We start from the raw sequence: 25,908 nt of genomic DNA on the forward strand, positions 1-25,908 counted from the left end.
TAGGCCCTTTTTAGGGGGGCTTCAGCCCCCCTAAACTTATGCCCAGCCCCCCTAAAAAATTATTTGATTAATTAATTAGTGATCGCTTCAGTCCCCTTTAAAAACTCATTTGAGACGGTGGCAAGCTGAATCAAGTTCCGGCTCCTCCCCTTATCTGAGTCTGCATGGATTCAGCGCGTTTTTCAATCCACAGGGGCGCCGAGCAGAGCGAACATCAGAGAGTACAAGGTGTGTGTGTGTGTGTGTGTGTGTGTGCGCGTGCGTGTGTGCGCGTGCGTGCGTGTGTGTGTGCGTGTGGTGTGTGTGTTCTCGCATCCAATACCAGTACGTCTTCGCTGCGTTCACTTTCAGCCTTTATTACAGTGTGAGAGATGTTTTTTTCTTCCAACAAAAATGAAGCGATTAACACCCATGAAAACATACTTTAGAAAACGATCATGATTTATTTTAATTTACTTTTTGAAATTGAAAACATATTATTGTGTATTTCGGCATTACATTATGCAGCCATGCAAAATAAATTATTAACGACACACATCATTGTCTGAAAGTACTAAATGGCACAGAGAGAGAAACATCATGTGGAGTTATTTTGTTTTCTATTATTAAACATAATTTTGTATTAAGTAATAATTAATCATTAGTGTATCATGATACATATATTAGAGTAAGAGTAAAGGGATCTGTGATTTTTTTTTTTAAGTAATTGATTTATAGAAGTGGCAAATTGATAATGATGTTATTTTTAATAAATATAAATAAATATAGAACAGATTAAACATATTGCCAATAGACAATTACATTAATACATGTTTTGTCTATATTCTTAATGAAAATTAGCTGGCTAGTTAAATGATTTGAAATGAAATAAATTTTCATTGACTTGATGTATAACCAACCGTATTGTTGAATATAAAGGCTAAAAAGCTAAAAATTAATATAATAATAATAATAATAATAATAATAATAATAAATATAATAATTTATATTTCATTGTAGATGGATATACAACTTTTTTTTGTCGTGCGGGAGTAGGTCTGCAAATGAGCAACAGTCAGGTGAGAATAGAACAGACAGCCTCACACACACACACACAATACCACTGTGTTCCCAAGATTCATTGCAGTCATTGAACCCTTATGTTGTTTTAATTTTCTGCCAATTTCCACTTACATTTCATAAGAAAAAGCAGTGGTATCATCAAAGGATAAACATGAATGTCCTAATACTGAATCAGGAAGTCTTTATTGTAAAAAAAATAAAAATAAAAAAAAATATCTACATTCCCAATTCAAAATTTTCCAGTGACTGGTCACATCTAAAAAACTGTATTAGTTTTTTTTACAGTGTTATATATGGCTCAGTCAGTACTCCTACTCCCATATATGAAATACAGGGAATACAATGGAATAGTGGATTACAATAAGTTTAGTAGTATACAACCCTACCCTAATAGTAAAATAATATTTTTTAATCATACCCTTATTGGGGGCTGAGCCCCCCTAAAATCAAAATCTTAGAATCTGATGGTGTTCATTCGTTAAGTAGAGCTTTGAGACTTTAAAAAGTAAAAATAATAATAATAATTTACTACTATATTAAATATATAATTATATATGCTGCTTTTTAATTAAATACTGTGTGTGCATGCACTTCCTTGCTGAGATAGAATATGTAAATGACGTGCAATTCCACAGTAAACCAGTATGTGGCGACCTAAATCCACATCTAATGTTTGCGCTTACAACAGCGAGCGCCAGAGAGGAAGCAGTTTTTTTAACTACTTATTAGTCTACGTTAGGACAAGAAAATGCACTCAGCCAAAAATACAGCGAAAAAAAAAAGATACTGATAGTGAATGAATGCTGATGGTTTAAAACTAAAAAAGGAAAGAGTATATCGCAAACAAGCAGCCGCGGAAGTGACGTTACTGACAGCTGTCCAATCAGAGTCCTAGCTACGAATACGCGGTAAGCGCGAGCTTTCAGTGGTGTTATGGTGACTTTGTGCGCGCTCGTATGTTATAGCAGAATATCTCATTTTTGTGTTTGGTGGTGGTAATTATAAAGGCACTTTGTGTGACTTTCTCTTTTTGTTGTTTTAATGTTCACACGATGGCAGAATGAGAGCGAAACCTTCCGTTGTGAGTTTTCTGTCTTAAAACCGAGGGTTGTAATGTCGCATTAATTCTAACGGAGCATGCCTGTACTTGTTTTTGAGTGTGTATTTGTTTGTGGAGCTGATTAAGTGCCATATACGTTAACTTTGAAGGAATCGTATTTAATATAAATGCACACACAATGCCGAGTCTTCCTCAAAATAACCTAAAGGAGCAACTGGAACGACACAGTAATGCTGCACAGAACAAGTTGTCACTGCTGAAACCAAAGCATGGGTAAGAACATTATTATATTCTGCGTTAGATAGATAGGTGGATAGACAGATTTAAGTAACTTACAGAGTACAGACGGATAACGATAAATAGAGGTTTAGGTACAGAATAAATACAAACATGAATCTGAGAGCCTGCAAAGACGGTGTATTTAACTAGATAGATAGGTAACGTAGACAAATTAAAATGAATTCATATCAACATCTGAAATGTGAAGCAAGTTTGTCTAACCACTGACATTTTTCTGTTCAGGGGGTTTTGTTTCAAAAAGAAGTCTTCATCCAGCATCTCCAAAGTGGAAGCTCCTCAAAAGGTAACTGGTGCAAATGTCTTAGCAAACAGGAGTGTCAATGTTCCCCGCAGCTGTGAAGTAACCAAAACTCCTGTGACGTTTTCGCAAAAGCCTGAGAGAGCAGCACCGAAAGTCAACTTCTTTGCAGCACCCAGCAGACCAAAGACCAATACTGTTAATCCATTAGCCAACCCATTTGCAGTGATCAAAACACCTCCTGTCCAATCTACCATTAAGGATTTGCTTAAACCTGCAGCCCTACCTAAGGATCAGAATGTGGGTGAACTTAAGCATGACATCTCTCAACTCTCCTTCAATGAATGGGATGACTTGGATGATTTTGAAACCCCAGTCAAAACAAGAGTAGTGTCCCCAGTAACAGGGACTTCTACAAAAAAGCTTAGTGTTTCGGACCAGAACACCCCCCAAAATTCCTCTTGTGCTAAGAGTGATGAGACTGCATTAAATGGAGGTTTACAGGTTACAGAAACCTTAACTGCCCCAAAGGACGTCCTGTCAGCTGCTAATAGAGTCAGCACAGAGCCTGCTGAGAGAGAGCCAGAGGATTCACCTATTAAAAAGACCAAAAGACATAGGAAATCAGTCCAGCAAAAAGCACTACTGAGTGACACTGAAGATGAGGAGATCATCGACTGTACTTCACCAGGTAAAAGCCAAAAGGACATCAGTTGTGACAAGTTAGTGCACTTGGAATTTTTTTTGTTTTGTTTTTTTAAGTGGGCTTACCCCTAGTAGGTCAGTTTTCTTAATTTGCTAAAGAAAAGGTTTGTGTGCTTAGATATTAATGTAAATCTCACACAAATGATACACAATATTTGATTTGCAGCTGCTGAAAAAAAACAGTGGGCTGAGACAAACACCATAGACATTGAGGAGACTGAGACAGACAACTTTTATGAAGATTATCAGGATTTCATCCCCCCATCCCCTGTTCCTGAGGAGACGTGTCCCTTTGACTCCATAAAGGAGAAAAGGTGACATGCTTTAATTGCAAAAATATTTTTTTGTAAACTACAAATTAAAATAAGTACTGCTTCTTTTCATTTAAGTTTGATTTTAAGCTTATTTTCTAAAACTCTGTTTTGTAGTTTACCTGACCCTGTTACCCATGCTGACAAAAATGTTCCACCTCATGAGTCCGCCTCAAGCCTGTCGGCACCCTTGAATGAACCTACCAAAGATTTAAAAGGTATCACTCATGCATGATTTAACTTTTTGGTTGGCAACCATTTGCTGTATATGAAATGATGTACTGTCTAATGTGCATGTATTTGTGTTTTAGGACCTGATGATGCTCTCTTTACTGTTATGGAGTCTATTTGTCGTCTAGTGGACACTATTCCTGAGCATGAGCTCATAGCACTGACCTGTGGCACAGACCTATTACTGCAGAGAGCGCACAGGTGAAGTAATAAACGAGTATTTTTGAGATGTAAATTAAAAATATATATATATTTTAGATAGTCTGCTATTACTTTTTGTATAAGATATGCTTCTAAATCTCAAATATTCTGCTATTAAAAAATAAAGGCTGTTCTTAGGACCGCTGAGATGTTGCATTAATCTTTGAATAAAGTTTTTCTTTTTCTTTTTTGTCAAGTTAGGAAATGTTACAGTTATACATGTGTGATTTATTAATTCTATAGTTTTCTATTAATATATTAACGATAGATGACATTGCTGCTTGTTACAGCATAACTAATAACTCTCTATCTTTACCACAGGAAAAGGATTCTAGCTATTGGTGCTGCATCTAGAACATCTCAGTTAGACCCAGCAGCAACTCCATATTCTAGTCTGCTAAAAAGACAAGCTTTTGGAGTCACACCCTCTAGTCTAACATCATCTATGACCCCAGGGACATCAGAAAGGGGAGAGGGTGTCAAAACAGGCTTTCAGTTTCGCAAGTCCATTGCCTCTGTCATATCTTTAGAAAATGACACTGTTTTTGAGGACTCTGACTGCATCATCAGTGGAGTTGAAACCCCTGGTGGTTCCTGGAATCCTAACAGCTCAGCAAAAACAACAACCATCTTAAACCGGTCAAGTCTACCTCCAAGCAAATCTGAGTCAAAAACGGATCAGTGCTACTCAAGGTTGTCCTTCAATGAGTCAAACATTCAGACTGTGGGTGGAGATCAGGTTGACTTGTTTTATTCCCCCAAAAGAGTAGATTCAGGCAAGAGAAATGCTGAGAGCAGTGTCGAAACCAACACGGCAGTTCCCAACTGTTCTCAAGCAGATGACTTCTTAATCGATGACTTTGATATTGATGATTTTGATGAGACTGATATTCCCGATTATTTTGAAGAACCTCCAAGTGTCTTGGCATCAAGAGACAATTCTGGTGCAAAAACACCATTGGTGCGGGAGGGAGGGCACTCAAAACCTTTGGAGAGAAAGACCGTAACATCACCAGGGCCAAAACCTACCAAAACATCCAACCCTGGTAAGCTTGAGTAAATTAATGTTCCTTATAATTTAGTTCAATATTATTAAAGACCCCGTGATGAGCAGATATCTGTTAACACTGTATGTCTTGATCTGCAGAACCCGTGTATAGAAACCCAGCTCATGACCGCTTTAGAGGCTTCAGCTTTCCTCACAGCCCAGAGATGATGAAGATCTTCCATAAGAAGTTTGGACTGCATCAGTTTCGCTTCAATCAGCTGGAGGCTATTAATGCCGCACTGTTAGGGGAAGACACATTTGTACTGATGCCTACAGGTTTGTTACAAGCATTAATTTGGACTCCTATTGCTTATTTATTTTTATTTTAGACTAGACTAGTGTCTTGGCTACACCTGCAACATGTCTTGCTGCAATAATTACATGCATAGATATGGTATTCATGTATTGTGTAATTTTTTAAGATTTAAGATTTATGGCCAGTGGTGCAAATTCAGTTATATCAGTTGAGATTTGCATAAAATTAATTTTAAAATTTGTTTTAAATAATAATTTTTGAAAATAAGAAAATAAATGATTTATTCACAAATCTGTAAGTAGATTTTGGTCATTGCCCATATCATTTAAAATAAGTTATTCTTAACATTTACTTTATGAAAATAATTCAATATTTCACAGCAAAAAGACACATGTGAGCATGACATGAAAGTGGACATTTGTAGACTTTATAGGGCTAATAATAAGTAGGACATTCGTTTTGACCATTTAGATTTTTTTTTGTCAGGCAGTCTCAATTTGTTTAGCATTAAAGCAGTGTACTGTCTCTCTTCCTTTTGTGTTAGTGTTTCCTTACTCTGTGTTTAGCTACCAGCAAAGTGTTTCCTGGTGACGATATGTTACAATGTGACACAACTTCTTTACAGGTGGTGGTAAAAGTCTCTGCTATCAGCTTCCTGCTTGTATCTCTGCTGGAGTTACTGTTGTCATTTCTCCTCTACGGTCTCTCATAGTCGACCAGGTCCAAAAGCTCACCACATTAGATGTAAGTTCTCTTTTCCTTATGCACAATACTTGTCTTATCCTGATCGAAACTGTTGATTACGGTGCAATTTTGTTACAGATCTGTGCAACTAGTTTATCAGGGGACAAAACGGATAGTGAGGCTGCAAAGATCTATATGCATCTGTCTAGGAAGGATCCCCCCATCAAACTGCTTTATGCCACTCCTGAGAAGGTGGGTTTCACATCAGAGCAGTGTGTTGCAAGTTTGTGTGCATATCTATGAACAGTTTTGATATGTGTTGTTTTTGTTCTCAGGTGTGTGCTAGCGGAAGGATGGTCAGTGCCCTTCAGAATCTGTATGAAAGAGGACTACTGGCTCGCTTTGTTATTGATGAGGCCCATTGCGTCAGTCAGGTAAACTTGATTGAAAACTCTACAGTGTAGCAAGAGCAGTTAAAATATGTGATTTAAGTAGTGCAGGCAGTCTTTTACAAAAAAAGAAAAAGACAATTTTGGCACTGTTGTAGAACAATCCATAAAACATTGTAAAATAGATCTGTTTCTTCCTCAGTGGGGTCATGACTTCAGGCCTGACTACAAGCGCTTACATGAGCTCAGACGGATGTTTCCCAATGTTCCTATAATGGCACTGACTGCCACAGCCACTCCTAGAGTTCAGAAAGACATTCTAAACCAGCTGGCAATGACTCGTCCTCAGGTGTAAGTCTTCCTGTATGCAATTCCTGATTCACGCATTTCTGGCTTTTTTTATTTTATTTTTTTTTATTTTTTTTTTAAAGCATGGTATTCTGATAAGTCACTCTCACATTGATCATAATATGGATGCAGGATTATTTTGAACCTCATCTTCCTTTAGAAATACAGAGTAACAGTTTTACATTTTGATTAAAAATTTCATGTGATTGTCCTGGCAGAGGAGGATGCATTAAGATTTATATTTCAAATATATGCTGTTAAAAAAAATCTAACTGACCACAAATGTTTGAAATTGGTACTCTTCATCATTAACCATGAACTCTATAGATATCATGTACTTGTGATACTCATATTAAAATGTATGTTTTCATAGATTCACTATGAGCTTCAACAGGAACAATCTCAAATATTCGGTTTTGCCAAAAAAGCCCAAGAAGGTTGATGAGGAATGCATTCAGTGGATCAAGAAATATTACCCACGTGAGTGCTGTCCAGATTAAATCAGTCTTTAGCAATTATAATTTCTCCCCACAGCATGGAGACCCTATAAATCATGTTGAGCGTGTGTGTAGGTGACTCAGGGATTGTGTACTGCTTGTCTCGTAATGACTGCGACACTCTGGCTGACAGTCTTCAGAGGGCTGGGATTGCAGCGCTGGCTTATCACGCTGGCCTGAAGGACAGCGACAGGGAATATGTCCAGAATAAATGGATCAACCAGGATGGCTGCCAGGTAAAGGCAATCAGTTTTAAAATTGCTATAAAACCTGGACCAGCTCTTGTCCATGTATTTTTATTTTCACTGCTTTCCAGAAATTGGTTATTTTTAACCATTCATCTTTCTTTTTTTAGGTTATGTGCGCCACCATTGCATTTGGCATGGGGATCGATAAGCCTGATGTGCGTTATGTGATCCATGCCAGTTTGCCCAAGTCAGTGGAGGGTTATTACCAGGAGTCAGGCAGAGCTGGTCGAGATGGAGAGATTTCCCACTGTGTTCTCTTCTATGCCTACAGTGATGTTATCCGCATCAAGAGACTCATCGCTAGTATGTACTGCAGGATTTTTGTTTATTCTTGTAATTCTTGGATGCTAAAATCCAGACAGCATTAAACCGTCATAGTTAACCTGTCTGTGTGAGCGTGGTCTACATAACGGTTAATATAATTGCAGTGGATAAAGATGGCAACCAGCAATCCAAAGCCACCCACATCAACAACCTGCACAGCATGGTGCATTTCTGTGAGAATGTGGCCGAATGCAGGAGGATCCAGTTACTGGCTTACTTTGGCGAGCACACATTTAACACCAGCTTCTGTAAAGAGCATCCTGAGGTCATCTGTGACAACTGTGCCAGACCACACGTAAGACCATCATGGAAACATATCAGTCTTTACAGCATACGTTATGCAAATGTAATGCATAATAACAAACTTTTTAATTATACACAGCCATTGATTTGAAATGGGATATAGTTTACTTGCCAAACAAGTTAACTGTTACTTGTTTTAACTAATTATTTACTTAGAGCATTGTATTTTAAATAGTGACTTTGTTAATTACAGATACTAACACAAATTCATGCATCTTAATGCTTGTCTCCAGAAATATAAATCAAGAAATGTCACCGATGATGTGAAGAAGATTGTGAGGTTTGTGCAGGAGAACTGTGAGAAGGTTGGAAACCGATACGGCAAATCCGCCCAGCAGAACAGACTCACTCTTAACATGCTGGTCGACATATTTCTGGGTAAGAAGCCTAGCGGGATTTGTCATGAACGATGGTGTGAATATTACTATGAATATCCTTTGCCTCATCCAGTGCTTGAGATTTAATGCATGCCAGGAAGGCTGCTCAAGGCCTCAAAAAGAATATCTCTTTTGCGGCAGGCTCCAAAAGTGCTCGGATCCAGTCCGGAATGTTTGGGGTAGGAGCAGCGTATTCCAAACACAATGCAGAGAGGCTTTTTAAGAAACTGGTGCTGGATAGTGTGCTGATGGAGGACCTCTATATCACTAACAATGGGCAGGCAGTGGCCTATATCTCTGCTGGGCCTAAAGCCATGAGTGTACTGAGTGGCTGCATGCAGGTGCGATTCTTAATGTAATAATTTGTTATTAATTTGTTAATGTCTATTCAAAATATGTATTAATGATCATGCACCCATTGCAGGTTGAGTTTGTTGAGACAGAGAGTGCATCCAGCATCCGAAAGCACAAAGCGTCTGTGATTGAGAATGTTTCTAAGAGAGAAGAGATGGTTAAAAAGTGTCTGCAGGAACTCAATGATCTGTGCAAGAAGTTGGGCAAAGTCTTCGGCATTCATTACTACAATATTTTCTCCACAGCCACACTCAAAAAGATCGCTGGTTAGCACATATTCATTATATTTACATATATACTTTTTAAATATATATTTAATGTAAAAAAAAATGAATCATTTAACGGAGTTAGTTTTTTTTTTTTTTTTTTACATTGTGTTGAAACGAAACACCTCATTAAGTTATAGCAGTTAATTATCTTCCTTTCTCACAGCCCCATGTGCTCAGTGTTAAATGTATTGTGATGTGTTTCTGTGCAGAAACTCTCTCGCCTGATCCGGAGGTTCTGCTGCAGATTGATGGTGTAACCGAAGACAAGCTGGAGAAGTATGGAGCTGAGTTTATTGAACTTCTGCAGAAGTACTCCGAGTGGCAGCTGCCTGGTAAGGGCCTGACAGTAGATGGTGTCCTCAAGATAGACACTTTCCTGACGCTTTAAGTAATCCTATGTTAGATTAATCCTTTCTAACTTTTATTTTAGAGACTAGTATTCTAAATTGAGGTAATCCACAAATGAAGAAATGCAAATATGTTGTGCTACTATAAGATATGGTCATATTTATTGCGGATGAAATCCAGTGGGTCATGCAAGTTCAGCACTTTGACCTGCAAAAAGCTGCTTGGTTTGAACATGTCATACATAGCTATAATATTGACAATGGGCTTTTTAGCCTTTGAAATATTGTTAATGTGACTGCAACTTTAGGGTGTATAGAGTTTAAAATACTAGAGATCCTCTGTTTTTACTAGCTGTTATTCCTATTAGTTTAATGCTGCTTTATACATATCTGTATAATGTAATTTCCCTTAGTACAAGATAAGTTCAAAATACCTCAAAATATTACAACTTACTAAAGCTGAGGCACTAAAGGCACTTTAGTTTCTTACTTAAGAATAAGAAACCAGACTACGGATGTCATTTGGCTAACTTTAACTTTTTTTCAGCTAGCTCAAAGTAGCAACCTATAAAGCTCTTGAAATGAAGTAGCTTTAAATACATAAAATGTTCTCACACTACCTTTGTAGCTGAGGCACAGACAGAGAGTTGGATTGACACAACAAGAGGCCATCAAAACGAGGAGGAGGAGGATGATGATGAAGGGGACACCACATCAACCTATTTCAGAAGCACCTCTGGACGAGGAGCAAAGAGAAAACAAGGATCTTACTCAAGAAAACCCAAAAGAAGAAAGGGTACCGGTGGCCAAAACTCCTCTTCTAAAGGGTCAGTATGTTATAGCAGAAGCATTGTTGGATTGTGCAGACTTTGATATCGGCTATATGAAACATGAAATCAACTCTCCGGCTCCACCCTTATTGTAGTGGATACAGCAACAACTGGTCTTCATCAAGAGGAGGAAGAGGAGGAGGATACAGAGGTGGTAGTCGAAGTGCAGGCAGAGGTTCCAGGCCTGCTCCATCAGTCTCAGCAGGGAAGAGACCTGGCTTCATGGCTTTACCCACACCACAGACTGCTGCTCGTCCATTCCTCAAACCAGCATTCTCTCACCTCTAGAATCAGAATATTTCTACTGGTAACAGAAATTAATTTGACTGTGGATATTTGTATAGAACTTTTATACACTAATTTTTTAATAAATACATTTTGTGTTGTGTATATTTGTTTAAAATAGTGATTTATATAACATTGAAGCGCAAGGGTGTGTGTGTGTGTGCGCACAGTATATATATATATATATATATATATATATATATATATATATATATATATATATATATATATATATATATATTAAAAAAATCAATACTTTTTTTTTTCAAATATACATTTTTGCTACAGTCAATGTGTTTTGTTAAAAAAGGAAAAGAAATGAGAAAAAAATGCTATCACACCATTTCTAACAGTTTGCTGTATCTAAATTTATCTTTAAGAGGCCAGTATGGTTGGCAATAAGTTTTTAAAAATGAGTAAATGTTTGTGATGCCATTTTATTATAAAGGAAATGGTTAGAAAATTAGTGAACCATCTGATACATTCCTATAAATACAGTATTTTTTCATTTTGAACTATAAATCACAAGATATCTCAAACTCTTTTGAATGTTTATTTCAAGTTTGAATATTTCCATGGCACCGGTTACAAGAGACTATCAGTGAACAATTTCTTTATACCATTTTCATGGAAGGTTTCCTACAGTACAAAGATGATTTTGGAATGAATCTGACTTAACAGGAACTGCATTTGGCACATCACTTTTGAATATAGTTCAATATTCATATATTAAGGAACTAAACTGTAACCTTCAGTCCCAAATAGAAAAGATACAGATTAGAGAAAAACACGCCCACAGAGAGACATCTATGCATCAACAAATGTGCACGTGTATGCATATCCATTGAGGCTGGCAAAGTGACAAAAGCACAGTACAGTAAATGAAGCATGTTGCCACCACCGATCTTTACAGGATCTAAGTGCCATAGTGAATCGTAAAGCTACGGTTCAGGTGAAGTCAGATTTTACCCAATAATTTGTATGCAAGCATGTAAGGAGCAGTTCATTCTTATGATGATTAAATTTAAAGTCCCTGGTAGAATATTTATCAGAACCAGAGTCGATCTGAAACATCCCAGCTGCTGTCTAATGCAAGTGGTTTATTTAATTACCATTAAGATTCCTTTTATGAACATGGAGAACATATTGATCTTACTTTGAATGTGGTCCAAATCTCTTAAGCTCAAACTCTTAAAGATCAGCAGCCACTTAATATGATTTCTGTAACTGTAAACCAGCATCTAACCGTTGTAGCCAACGACACCAGATCTTGAACATTAAAATCTCCACCTTTAATAGGTTTGCTTGAAGCTGTAACATTTTGTTCATGCTGTAAAGGTATATATGAAGCCAGTTTATCTGCAGCATACAGTAATACTCCTGAAAGTCTACTTTTTTATAAGTGTCATGGCAAATGTTCAACTTCCATTTATACTTGCACTTGCATACTAAGAAGCATAAAAATATTTCTGTACAAAGTTCACCGAGAGACCTTGTGAAATAACCCAGGTAGTTGATCACAGAAATAAGCCAATTTAGCTGACAACTGTCCTTTACAGGACCCTTGCATTCATCACAGTCAGACCTGGCCATTCCGTACAGTGCAAGTAAACTGTCTAGAGACAAAAGAATGAAGTAGAAGCTCACAAGGACAGTAGTAGCGATTGCCCTTGATCTACTAGTTGAAATGTGTGCAGTAGGATTTCAAGGATGAAGAGAAGCATAAAACTTCAGAACAGCAGGACACTGACAGTTAAGAATCCAAACAAATGACGAGTGCTTACGAGTATAAAATGTAGCAAATTTTGGCAAAATCATCATATAAATATTATCCTTTTAGTTAAAATGCAGTTTTGCATCCAACTTAAAAGGAAATGGATTCGTTCCAAACTCCTTAGAAAACATCAGGTAGTCTGACTTGCTACACTGGCACAAAAACCATAAAATATGATTCATCCGCATGATTCTATATTCAGGTTATTGCTTATTGAATGGCGCTGCCATGCAGGACTGATCACTGAGGCTACATAATGCTGAGTAAATTTTGATCCACTTCAATTCTGTTATTTTTCAAAACCTTTACTCGTCTTACAAGCACTTTTTTCGTTCTCTTCTCAAAATCCATTTATTGATCCTCTGAATCCTAACTCATCATCAATAGCAAGCAAGTAGCCTACACTTCAGAACAACACTTTTTTTTGTACAACAATTTCTTGATCCGGTTCTACAAAAATATGAATGGACTTATGCCACCACAACGCTGTTGTAATTTGGCACATCAGAGATGCATGCATTAACACTTGTCAAGGTACAAAACATGCGTAATGCCAATGGCACTCTCCCTTTTCCATGTATTAGTGGTTTTTAACCGTTTCTGCTACGGTTATCCATGCATCTCATGTTTGTCTGTCATAGCTAATGCTCCTGTAGTCGTTGGAAGACAGCGGTTCTACGAAATGGTTATAAAAGCATTTGACCCAACTCCACAATTCTTGACAAACAAATTACTGTTACAGTCAGCCGCTTCCTAAAACACATCTCAGCCGTCGTGACAATTGGTTCACTAGCACCATAGTGATTCTGGCCTCATACACAACAGCAGATTGTGATCAGAGGATTGAAGCATGTTCATGTAAAATAACTACTAGTAAAGCCAAGCCCGTGAGCTGCCACAAACTAATGCTATATTTAAAAGCAATTAATGTAATTTATTGTAGCATGAATACCAATGTAAGATCAAAAACATCCCCCTTACTATGGTAATTATCACTGGCTGTTACTTGTCTCTATATTCTGGTCTCTGTTTCACTGCACACAAAAATAAGTCTGCTGCTTCTGCGTGTTGCATTTGCTTCCCCTATTTTTCCATTTCTCTTATACAAAAACAATTACATCAATAGCAGTTTCAAAGGGACAGGCAAAATATTTATTTAATTTATGGTAAAATAAAACCCCTGTCCAACTGGCATGCCACTGGAAGAATTTTCAGTCTTCAAATGAATAATAAAGACCAGTGAATCCCAAACTGGGGGTGCGTGAGAGAATGTTTGTAATGGCAGGAAAAAGAAAGAAAATGCAGGGCCATCAATCTCACTAAAAAAAAGAAAGTAATCTTTTGTACTTATAACAGATTTTTTGTTTTGTTTTCTATTCTACAGTGAATATTTGTATTTAGTTATTGCAGTTAAAATTATGAAGATTAACAAGAGTATTTGTATTTAGTTATTGCAATTAAAAATGTGAAGTTTAACCAGAGTAAGGTGTTGGGGGGTGCTTGACAGGTGTCAAACACTAGAAAAGGGTGCATGCTGCAAAAGGTTTGGGAACCACTGCTATAGACCAATCAGGACATAGTGTACTAAAGACTAAACCTGGCCTTTTAGTACATCTTGCCAAAAACATCAGTTAAAATATAAGCATACACACACACACACACACACACACAGTCTTTTTGCTAAACTGTGTGCAAAGTCATCAGTACTGTTCAAATGCTGTTCTGTTACCAAACTTTGTCTTCTTCAAAGCATAGGGATGGTTTTCTCATTACCGGTTAAAATCTTTTCCGTGCCGCCCTCGACAGAAACGCAGTAAATTCTAGGCCTCATCTGGAACACAGAGCTAAAAAAGTTACCATTTCATTTTCATTAACAAAATAACTTTTCAGTTTTTGTTAAAATATACATGGAAAAACTGTCGATATATTAGGAAACTAACTACTTTTTTTTTTTTTTTTTTTTTTTACAAAAAGTACAGCATTGTTGATGTAATTAATAATAATAATAGCATGATATCCCCAAAACCAAATATATTACCAACTTAAGAACAAAATTGATATGGAATAAAAAAAAATATAGTGGGGTTTATTTCTATAGAGAAAGATTCAGAATGGAAAATTAAAAAATAATCATAATGATAAAGCAAATAAACATACTCCTGAATAAAAAAAACTGATGTACTTAGTTCTTAAAAACCAAACCCATTCAATTTTGCACATCTACTGCAACTAGACTGGATCTATGGGTTTCTTTTAAATCATTCTTAATAACTTTAACAGATACTGACACTACTGGGTCACATGACATAACACAATTTATACCAGTTAATTCTTGCTACCGCCTAAACACAATTATATTCCTAAAACGTATTTGACACCCTAAAACTCAAGCTACCAAATACAGAAATCAAATGTACCCATCAGTTTTTATTCAAATGACATCACTTCCAGTCTTTCCTCAGCTTTCGTTTCCAAAATAACTTGCACATTCTTGCCTTACATATAACCCTCTGCTGATCTGATCGTTGATGTGGTAAATTATAGCAGCCTTCAGAATTTACTCAGAGTTACATGACGAATGGATATGAATTATGCATAAACTCAGAAAAGCATTGGTTTTCAACTTTCTTGTTCTTTCCAAACCCACTATAACATACCAACTTGACCTAATGCACAACATTCTTTAATAAGACTTTAATAATCATTATTTTAAAATAAATATAAATGAAGGCAACATTCTCTTGTTGCAGCAAAATATTTCATATTCCTTTTTTCTTTCTTTTTTTTTGTAGTATAAAAATAAAATACCTGAAATGTCTTTGTAAAAAAAAAAAAAGACAGAAATAAAGGTGTAACAATGGATGGGGGCGAAAGAACTAAAAGTGGAAGAGGAGGAGCTGTGGGCCTGGTGGTCCCCCTTGTGTCTGCAGGAGTGTCATGAAAGAAGCTGGGTTCATGGGACAGGTCGATGCCCTCCGTCTCTCTCTCTCTCTCTCTCTCCACGTGTTTAGCGTCTTCTCAACCCCAAAAAGGGAGGCTTTATGAGCTTTAGTGCCTCATTTTCACTTGTTAATGAGCAGCCCGCCCACCCAGCGGAGCTTGCAGGCAAACCACCGTCTGAGGGGACAAAAGTATTCATAATGGAACTGCTCAAACTCAGGGGTCTGGCGGATATCACGTAAAAATGCAATGTCAAGGTCGGACTCAGTGAGGATGATGAGGAGGAGGAGCAAGACAAAAAGGAGTCCAATGGTCACAAGGAGCAGACGGAGTACACTTAAAACAAACTTATTCACCTGTTCCGTCTCACTGAGTGCGGCCTCCCTGCCTATGCTTTTGACAATGCTGTCCATCCCTAACTCGGTCATGTCGCCCACGGCGGGCGTTCCCGCCTCTGACTCTTTCTCCTCCTCGATGCTGCGGGTGGCACCGTTGATCTGTCGTGAGACTGCCAGCTCCAGGCTGTGCTCGGCCACCGGTGTGGGCAGCACACTGTCAGAGGGACTGTAGGTCTCATCAGAGATGAGTGCTGTCCCATCGCCCGAGTCCATTGCCTGGCTCCGTGAACGTGGGATGAAGGAGTCGCCATGGGACATGGAGCGCACTGGAGTGGAGTGGGCACTGTCCCGCAAGGATTCCAGACCTGAATGGAAGCAAGAGGATGGATAAGAGAGCGACAAACAAATCTATTTAATGAATAATAAGATAAAAAAAATTCTACTGAGAGTTTGTGTTGATTTCTTACAATGGTTTTGCATAACTCTAAACCTTAATCAAGGCTGGCTTAAACATTCAGTACTTTTCTAGTGTATAACTTTCTATATTTAAAAAAAGGGGGGATTTTGAAATGTGAGTACTGCACAATATAATTTGTTCACTCAATTTGATTCAACTAAAACGTGGCCACAGTTCTGTAATGTCATATGCATGATTTAGTAAAAAGGGAACAAATTATTATATCATGCGCACAATTAAAATATTTTCCCCAGAATACAGCACAATCTGGTGGTAAGTAAAAAATAAAGCAGCCAAAAGCCTGTGAAAGAAGCACCCACCCCACATTCATCTTACTAGCACAAATGAAAATCTGTGTGTTTACTGAATTTTTTGACCACGGAAAAGTGAATTTTACCTTTACATACACATAATTTACCCATTAAACTCTGGCATTAAATGCTAGTATGAATATCATTATGATATAATAGAAGAATAATGTACACATATATGAACTGCATATGGTAAATATTTTATTTTCCTGAAATAATTAGTTTTCTTCATATTACTTGTATGACTGGGTATTTAAAAATGTAAATGAATAAGTCTGATAAAAAAACGTGACATTTAGCCAAGTATGGTGACACATACTCAGAATTCGTGCTCTGCATTTAACCCATCCGAAGTGCACACGCACACACACACACACACACACACACACACACACACTGTGAGCACACACCCGGAGTAGTGGGCAGCTATTTATGCTGCAGTGCCCGGGGAGCAGTTGGGGGTTCGATGCCTTGCTCAAGGGCACATCAGTCGTGGTATTGAAGGTGGAGAGAGAACTATACATGCACTTCCCCCACCCACGATTCCTGCCGGTCCGAGACTCGAACTCACAACCCTTCGATTGCTAGTCCGACTCTCTAACCATTAGGCCACGACTTCCCCGAACGTATGAATGAATTGTGCATGTGATTGGACCACAGACTGTAAAAAACAGTCCGTGACATTACACGTAGGTTTCTGAAGAGCGTTTTTGAAGCCTAAAGTGGGCAGGGCTGGCCATCTCCATTTTGGCAGTGTGTCACCGCACTTCACTCTCAGATAATCAAAAATGGGCAAAGAGGCGGGAAGTAGGAGGAGGTGGTTGCTGAAACCACACCCACCTAGCTCAACAGTGGTGACAGCAGCGGCAATCCATCTGTCACTCAAGTGGCCGGGCAAATAAATTATGCAGAACTTTAAAGCTTAATATAATTTAAATGCATGAGTTTTTAAATAATTTACCCCCCTCACAGTTTTCATCAAGGGCAAAATGAATTATATATATAACAAAACCTGTTTTTGTACCAGACTGTAAACATTTTATTTTTCTGCTGTAAAGTTGGGCATTTTAACATGGGGTGTCTATGGGATTGACTCCCTTTTGAAACCAGTCTCTATTGGCCAGTCAATGAATTGCTGTTTAAGTCACTTGGTTTCAAGACTGAAAGGTTGACGCTTGAATTAGAAATAAAAGTGAGGCTATGTTTGTCATTGGTCATGTGATTTCTACATTAACAACATAAGCCTATGGTTACATTTCAATTTTTCCTGCCAAAAGTACGTCCGAGTCTCAGGTTCTTATTGCGGCCTTGCTTTTTTACACAATACCTCAAAGGTGTACTTTCATACAGTCGGACAAGAAACAATCGGAAAGAACCAAAAAAAAAAAAAAATGTCATGGTGTGTACTGTGCTTGAGGGAGAATATTCAAAGGGTCTCATACAGGTGACATATCCAAATACTGAATCACAGGCCTAGAGTTCAGTAATGTGCTCGGAGCAAAGCAGACCAGAGCGTTAATGTGAAAAGTCATTTCCCAGCTCATTTGTTCTTATAGACACTGTACTTCAAGCCCCCACAGGCCTCAGCAAAGCACAGGGAAACAAAAATACTGACAGGCAAACAGCCAATTTGTTGAGGCATTGTAACAATTAGCAGCACACGGTAAATCAAAAGGACTAGACCTCACTATACAACATGCAAATGTATGTTCTGTACACAATCTTTAATCTTTATTAACTTAGAAAGGCTTTAAATAGCTTTTGTGATACCAGTCCATTTTAAAGCAATACAGAAGTTACATGATATATAGAATCCATCGGGAGGTATACTTCTGTTCTTAAGGATATTCACTTTAACACCATGATGTTAAGAGGATTTGTCACAGTAAGCAACCACAGACCATGAAGAGAGGATGCTGCAAATTTGCCATAAATCCTTGCACTTCAGTTCTCAGATACCCTTTTCCTAAAGCAAGCATACGAGTTTTGCTGAGCTTTAGATTCTTGAGCGTGTCACTGCAGATATGTTATGTCTCTATACTGATGTTAAGGATTAAGATTAAGATTTCATCTCTTGACAATGTGACATTTTACTGCTCGACCAAAGGCCTCTCATTCACAATATTAAACATCCCGCCAAAGAGAAAAATGGTCACATGAAAGCACATCTGCTTTAGTGCATAAAGCTGAACTAAGGTCTCATTTATCAGAGTTTAAAGAGCCAGGAATGTAATAGCTCAGGTTGTGAAGCCTCTGTATTTACCTGTAATCTGCATTAATAATTCATAAGAATGTGTACTGCTGTCAAACCAGGTTAAAATAACAGACAAACACAATCTAATTGTATTTGCAATACAATAGTGAAAATACAGTCGTTTAAACATTCACAGACCAGACTGTGAAAAATGTTAACTTGCATTAATAACTGACTGTTAAATCCACTTTGGAAGTAATGGCATCCATCCATTAGCACCATAGTTTTTGAAATCCCTTTAAAATTGTTTAGTTATTTGAACTATTTCTTTAACTCTTCAGTTGTATTCTTCAGCTCATGACACAGCATAGAACTGATGTCTGGACTGAGAGCACAGTTCCAGTGGTGAATTAATTCTTCATTGAGTCTATCGAGCTTCAGGTGATGAACGGCTACCCTGATATTATCATCCTCTCCTCACCATGCTTCACAGCTGGAATCAGGTTTTAGTTTCAGGCTGCAGTCCTTCAAACATTATGCTGTGCATTTCTGCAACTCCTGCAGTTCTTTTTTCAGCTGCATTTCACTCTGTCTTCTTGTTGTGACGTCTCTTTCAACTCCTTGAAAGATTAGTAACAGCGCTGTATGTCTTCCACTTGCAGACTGTGGATTAATGAACATCCAGAAATGCTTCTACAGCTTTCAAGCTTCTGACGTGCACTATTTGTCATAATCAGGACATAGAAAGAACCTTTTCTCGATTCTGTCAATAACCAAATATTTTTAAGTAGTCCTAAAATCCATATCAAGTTATAGACAAGTAGTTCAAATGTTTGTTACTTATTGAAGTAGATTGTGTTTGTCAGCATTTTTACGTATAAGTAATGCAAATAATTCCTTAGAATGAAATGTACTGTATCATTTAAAAGTTTGGGGGCGCTAAGATTTGTTAAAATTTATTTAAATAAAATTATGCTCACCAATTCTGCATGTATTTAATAAAATAATAATAATAATAATAAAAACAGTTAACCGTGATTATGCGAAATATGTCCATTTAAAATAGCATACCTATTTTAATATACTTCAAAATGTAATTTAATCTTGTGATGTCTTCAGTCTCACACGATTCTTCAAAAATCATTCTAAAATGCTGAATTAGTGCTCATGAAGCATTTATTATTCTTAACAGTGTTGAGCACACTTTTGCAACTTAACAATATTTATAATGTTCTTTTATAAACACAAAGCTTAAATGTATTTACCATCGCTTTTCAACAATTTATTGCATCCTTGCTCAGAAAAAAGCATTCAATTCTTTAATCTTACTTACCCTTAACGGCAATGCATGTACTGCAGAAGCACTTCACATCTCAAAGAGCTTTTTAAGCTTGAGAACAAACACCACCACAGCAGCAACACCAACAGAAATTCCGTTACCTGCCTCTTTTTATTAATCCGATTTCATCAAAACAAAGCAGAAATAAAACACATCTTACTGCAAAAGATCTTCAGTAAAACCTAATAATCAAAAAAAAAAAAAAAATCAATCTGGTGCACAAACAGACACACGTTAGACTTTACCTAAAGCTGTGGTGGGCACTGCATAAGATGGTGAAGTCATGGGCAAAGGTGATGCCCGCAGCTGGTCCTGCTGCCCCGTGAGGGCTGGGTAAAGGGGCAGCACACCCAGGGCCTTTCCCAGCATACGAGGCCCCAAACTCAGCACCCGAACCTTTACATCTCGATAGCAGTGGTTGATCATGCGCAGGTGGACATTCACCCGGGTGGTGATGCGGATTAGGCACTTCACCATGTTTAGCTCCAAAAAGTGAACGTCTGCAGCTGCCGAACGTCTTCAGAGAGCATGTGAACAACTATAAACCCTGTCACCGGTGCCCTATTTCCACCGTGGGCTGCTGGTTTAAAGCTTGGCTATGCTGGTAAACGGCAGAGTAGGCACCCGAGACAGTGGTGGCAAATCCTACCCAGGCCAGGCCTCTCACCTCCTCCCTCCTCCAACAGTCATTGACTTAAATGGTGAGAAAGGTCCCGTCTATTTTCAGATGAGGGTATTTATACTCATTGAAGACTCACAGTCAGCACATGAATAGTAGACTTATCCTCCCCAGCTCTCTGAGCCGATCGCACAACAGACAAGAGCTCCTCACAACATCTTAAGATGGTCTTTTGTGAGCTGTATCACAGTTTCAGAGTGGATCTAGTGACCGGAGGCTTAACTACACTGTCTATGTAGAGTGGACTCATGTTAAGAGTGGGCAGTGGTCTGCTGTGATGCTAGTGCTAGATGCTAGTTTGGCTCATTAGATGAGACCCAGAATCAAGGGGTGGGCAGACACCGGTAAACCTTGGATGGGTGGGTCAAGATGGCACAGATGGTGAAACATCGAGTTGTTAGTACTGACTGTTATAAGCTGGCTCAGAAATAGAGTGGTGTGACTGACAGGAGCACCTGCATCTCCACTCCTTCAAGTGACGGCCGATTCAGCCTCATATTACTGAATGCAGTCAACTTGTCAACTTTGGTGAAGGCATGTGTGTGTAGTGTGCAAAATAAATACATTAAAAATTAACTATATATATATATATATATATATATATATATATATATATATATATATATATATATATATATATATATAGTTATTTTTTTTGTATTTATTTATTTATTTTGCAATCTATGTATGTGTGTCTGTAAGTAAAGTATTTTATGAAATAAAAATTATAGTAATTAAAAAATATATAAATAAAGATAAATACCTTTTAATTAATACATTACACATTTTACATAAAATACATACTATTATAAACACACAAAAGGCAAAACTGTATAATTCATTATTTTTATATAGAAATCATTTGTAAATACAGTGAAACTATATTCATTTATAAAAACAAAAATAAATATTTATTGGAAATATCAGAAATGTTACTAGGCAAAAATACACTCATATATGCGCACACACACATATACAGTATCTAAAACATGACCGACAAAAACATGCTACAATATTCCCTACAATAAGCTAAAGTTTTCATGACTACTTTAGTGACTATATTGTCTTCATGGCATAAATTTTCGTCTTTTTATAAAGTTTAATTTGCTATACTGAAAGTCGGCAGTTTTCTACAGCATTTTAATGACATTACAAACCATTGAGTGCTTTGACGTAGTGCTCTGTCTGTGATTTCGGGGTTTAAGGGTAGAGCTGAACTCAGGTTAAAGGACTGGACTCTCACCTTCCATGATGGATATGTGTACGGCTCTCCGGCGGGTCCGTGGGACACTGCTCAGCCGCGGCCCATGCGTGATGGATGGACAGCTTCTGCTGGGCACCAAGCCAGCCCTGTGACCACATACACACTCAGTACTGTATCAACACACCCATTTATCACATTACAGTACGTCCTATAACTACAGACATCAGTCAGTCTTACTTGACATGCTTGCATGCATACAAAAAAGATGCCACCAAAAAAATGTGACCCACTGTAAGCAATTATGCAGTTAATACAATTGCAGTGTGAGCAATTATATGGTTAACAGATGGGCACTCATGCATACCTGTGTATTTCTGGAGGTTCCCGTTTAATTTTTGCACTCTGTTCCATTACCTCTTTGGCTACTCTTCCACTGAAATGAAACAAAAACAACTGGCGTATCCAGTTCCCCCTGCTGAAATATTTTGGCATAATTTCCCTTATCAAACTAAATACCCATAAATATGTAGTTGAAAAGATACATAAAGACCTCTTTAAGTGGGCCAAGACCTTGTTCTTTATTTATACTGTAACCAAAAACAAAATATTATATTATATTATATTATATTATATTCAATGGAAAAGAAAATTCAATTTATATACAGATGATACTCAACTACATATTTCAGCAAGACCAGATGAAACTTCAAAATTATCTAAGCTAACAGAGTGTGTTAAAAGTTGAAAAGATTGGATGGTCAATAATTTTCTCCTATTAAATTTGGATAATACAGAGATATTATTGGACCAAAAAACTGTACACAGAATTAACAATTTGCATCTAGACGGACGGACTGTTACATCCTCTACAGTCAAAAATGTGGGTGTTATATTAGACTGCAACTTGTCTTTTGGAAATAATATTTCCCATGTTACAAAAACAGCATTCTTCCATTTTAGACACATTGCCAAACTGCATGCACTTCTAGCTGGTTGCCTGCATCCTCAATAAACAAGCTACAGGTAGTCAAAATGCAGTGGAGTTCTTACCAAGTCGAGAAAATATGATCATATTGACGCAATTTTACAATCTCCACTCTGGCTGCGTACCGCATTTGGCTCCTAAACTCTGGAATAGACTTCCTGATAAGTTTCTCTCTTTAGCCAAGCATTCACATAATGCATCTCATAACCTTGTACTTCAGTTATATCTGATCAAATGCACATTATTATTTTCTTGGTTTGAACACATCATCGTGTTTTACTTGGTTTGAATAGCAGCTATGCTAATATTTCTCTATTTGCTTCTCCATTTCTGCCACGGGATGGGCACCCTGAGGTTACTAGGAATTACACAAGCTTCACTCTGGATCCAGCCCTGACAAAGATCTGAGATTACTGAACACCTGAGAAGAGATGATGCCAACTCCTCTGAGGAGTTATATTTTAGATATTTCTGATTTAATATAATAAAATAGTTTTTGGTTACATGCAAAGAGAGCAAAACTTATAGCAAAACTTGGTCGTTTTATATGTTGGTTCAGGGTTGTCCTCAAACGACCAAGTTTTGCTATAAGTTTTGCTCTCTTTGCATGTAACCAAAAACTATTTTATTATATTAAATCAGAAATATCTAAAATATATCTTAAACAAATATCTAAAATTCTCTTTGCATTTATACTGTAACCAAAAACTATTTTAATGTATTATATTATATCAGAAATATCTAATATATATATATATATATAAATAAATCTACAATTACCATTGCCTTAAAATCTACAATTATCATTGCCTTTATACTGTAACCAAATCTAAAACGAATAAAATAAAAATCTCATTGCATTTATACTGTAACCAAAAACTATTTTAATATATTATATTATATTGGAAATATCTAAAATATATCTAAAACAAATATAAAAACATGTAATTGCATTTATACTGTAACCAAAAACTATGTTATTATATTATATTATATCAGAAATATCTCTAATATCTAAAATATCTAAAATGTTCCTTGCATTTATACTGTCACCAAAAACTTTATATATTATATTATATTATATTATATTATATTATATTATATTATATTATATTATATTATATTATATTTGTCAAATTTATTGTGAAGAGGAAAACCCCTTGAGATGTAACATCTCGTTTTCGAGGGGACCTATTATATTTTTCCCAAATAGTTGCACAACCATGCTAAAATTTTCGATAACTAGAAATACGTTACAGGTCACTCGTTCCATTTTGGTGGGAACTGTGATCTCTGTGACTGTGAGAGATGGTGACCGCTGCTTCTAGAGTCCATGAAGCTCAGGAATTAGATTAACCTTATCGAGTCCCCTCTCTTAACTCAATCTCTGCCTCTCAGGCTGTGGCTGAACTACTATTCTTTAAACAAAAAACTCTCAATGGACTCCAGTGCCTTAGAATCCTCCCTGTCTCCTTACATAGGAAAACTATTTTAATGTATTATATTATATCAGAAATATCTAATATATATATATATATATATATATATATATATATATAAATAAATCTACAATTACCATTGCCTTAAAATCTACAATTATCATTGCCTTTATACTGTAACCAAATCTAAAACGAATAAAATAAAAATCTCATTGCATTTATACTGTAACCAAAAACTATTTTAATATATTATATTATATTGGAAATATCTAAAATATATCTAAAACAAATATAAAAACATGTAATCAGAAATATCTAAAATATATCTTAAACAAATATCTAAAATTCTCTTTGCATTTATACTGTAACCAAAAACTATTTTACATAGGAGTGAGAAAATAACTGTTATCAATTTCCTAATAAGGTGTTAGAGCCTGAGAGCCCACTATAATAATTGATTGTGCTGTTTGTTTAATTGCCCCGATGGCTCCATTCATCTGTTACAATTGCTGGTATTAAGTAAACGTCTGTTTAAAAGGTGGCCTGTTTGAACAGCTCCATCCGCAGCAGGTTGTGGTGCATTGGCTCTAAAGCAGTCACCTCTATTTGACCGTGATGAGGACAGCAGGCTGTTTTTGGAGCAGGGACCCCTGAGGCAGTGGCGGTCCATCGGCAGTGACCCGTGCTGTGTCTGTCTGTCTGTCTGTCCGCACTTACCTGTAGCGAAAACGACTCCCCTTGAAGAACAGGTTACTGCTGGACACCGTACGAACCTGGCTCGACTTCTCCAACCTGACGAGGGGCAGAGAGGAAAGATTAAGCTCTAAGAACGCACATTTGTGTGAAACAAACAGTCAAACCAAATAGCTAAGACAACTCACTGTTTCTAAACTACACAGTTTGAATTAAGAATAATTTCTCTCTTAACTCTTTTAAGCAAAAATATGACATTGCTGTCATCAATTGTTCAAAATATTCTTTAGTTAATGTTTTGTTGTTGTTGTTGTTGTTTTATGAAACTGTATTCAGAGTTACATGCAGTGGTAGACAATATGTGCAAACAAGTACTTGGGGTACAAGTACAGATACCCTAAAAAACATCACTCCAGTAGAAGTACACATACTCCTTTTCAACTTTGAGGAAAATAACAAAAGTACTTGGTCATTAATGTACCCAAGTATTAAAAGTAAAAAGTACTGTACCAATTCAAAGGGTTTACTGAAAATAATCATCACAAATCATACATTGATAATGTGTGGTGAAATATGAAAATATGTTATTACTAGAAAAAAGATACTTGATACAAATACAGACAGAAAATGTATACTAAGTAAAAATGTTGTTCACCACTGGTTATATTATGGTAAATCTGCAAATGGATAAATCTGTGAAAAACATTTTCTATAATTGGTGTTCTATTCGCTTGTTAAGTCTGACGTCACGTAGCAGCGCTTCCGTGTCCAAACGCTCTATCAGTTACCACGAGAAAACAACAAAAGGTGCTAATATAAACTCACAACGTGATACAATACTAGCGAAAAAGTTATAATCTTAATCTTTAACTCCATAATGAAGTCCCA

The 25,908-nt window shown here is 36.9% G+C and overlaps 2 protein-coding genes across 4 annotated transcripts in view; one reads left to right on the forward strand and one right to left on the reverse strand.

The window, feature by feature from the left end:
• Positions 1 to 1,681: 1,681 nt before the first annotated feature.
• On the forward strand, positions 1,682 to 10,772 carry LOC113061627 (Bloom syndrome protein homolog). 2 transcript variants are annotated; one of them, XM_026230912.1, is made up of 22 exons: positions 1,682 to 2,395; positions 2,645 to 2,705; positions 2,796 to 3,351; positions 3,532 to 3,679; positions 3,794 to 3,894; positions 3,988 to 4,108; positions 4,430 to 5,154; positions 5,256 to 5,432; positions 6,038 to 6,156; positions 6,235 to 6,348; positions 6,432 to 6,530; positions 6,688 to 6,836; positions 7,207 to 7,313; positions 7,406 to 7,566; positions 7,686 to 7,881; positions 8,007 to 8,197; positions 8,439 to 8,583; positions 8,724 to 8,923; positions 9,007 to 9,202; positions 9,415 to 9,537; positions 10,181 to 10,379; positions 10,478 to 10,772. In XM_026230912.1, exons 1-22 carry the CDS (start codon positions 2,301 to 2,303, stop codon positions 10,668 to 10,670), a joined length of 4,176 nt encoding a protein of 1,391 aa, XP_026086697.1. In that variant the 5' UTR covers positions 1,682 to 2,300; the 3' UTR covers positions 10,671 to 10,772. The 2 variants fall into 2 exon arrangements, with proteins under 2 accessions (XP_026086697.1, XP_026086696.1); XM_026230911.1 differs by having other exon boundaries at positions 2,645 to 3,351.
• A 2,315-nt stretch (positions 10,773 to 13,087) lies between these two features.
• The window catches only part of LOC113061631 (FERM domain-containing protein 5-like), a 124,809-nt gene continuing 111,988 nt past the window's right edge, over positions 13,088 to 25,908 (reverse strand). For both annotated transcript variants that reach the window (XM_026230921.1, XM_026230922.1), the window contains 4 exons: positions 25,045 to 25,119; positions 22,268 to 22,336; positions 21,943 to 22,049; positions 13,088 to 16,084 (listed from right to left, as the gene is read on the reverse strand). In XM_026230921.1, the coding sequence (XP_026086706.1) occupies positions 15,504 to 16,084; positions 21,943 to 22,049; positions 22,268 to 22,336; positions 25,045 to 25,119 (832 nt within the window). In that variant the 3' untranslated portion in view covers positions 13,088 to 15,503. The remainder of the gene's footprint in view (positions 16,085 to 21,942; positions 22,050 to 22,267; positions 22,337 to 25,044; positions 25,120 to 25,908) is intronic.

This window comes from Carassius auratus, chromosome 43 (assembly GCF_003368295.1).
Source record: "Carassius auratus strain Wakin chromosome 43, ASM336829v1, whole genome shotgun sequence".
In the NCBI taxonomy this organism is placed as follows: domain Eukaryota; kingdom Metazoa; phylum Chordata; class Actinopteri; order Cypriniformes; family Cyprinidae; genus Carassius; species Carassius auratus.

Coding starts and splice junctions, on each gene's coding strand:
- LOC113061627 (XM_026230911.1), top strand. CDS start 2,301: ATGCCGAGTCTTCCTCAAAATAACCTAAAGGAGCAACTGGAACGACAC. Junction 4,109..4,429: donor TTACTGCAGAGAGCGCACAG/GTGAAGTAATAA, acceptor TCTTTACCACAG/GAAAAGGATTCTAGCTATTG. Junction 8,198..8,438: donor ACAACTGTGCCAGACCACAC/GTAAGACCATCA, acceptor GCTTGTCTCCAG/AAATATAAATCAAGAAATGT.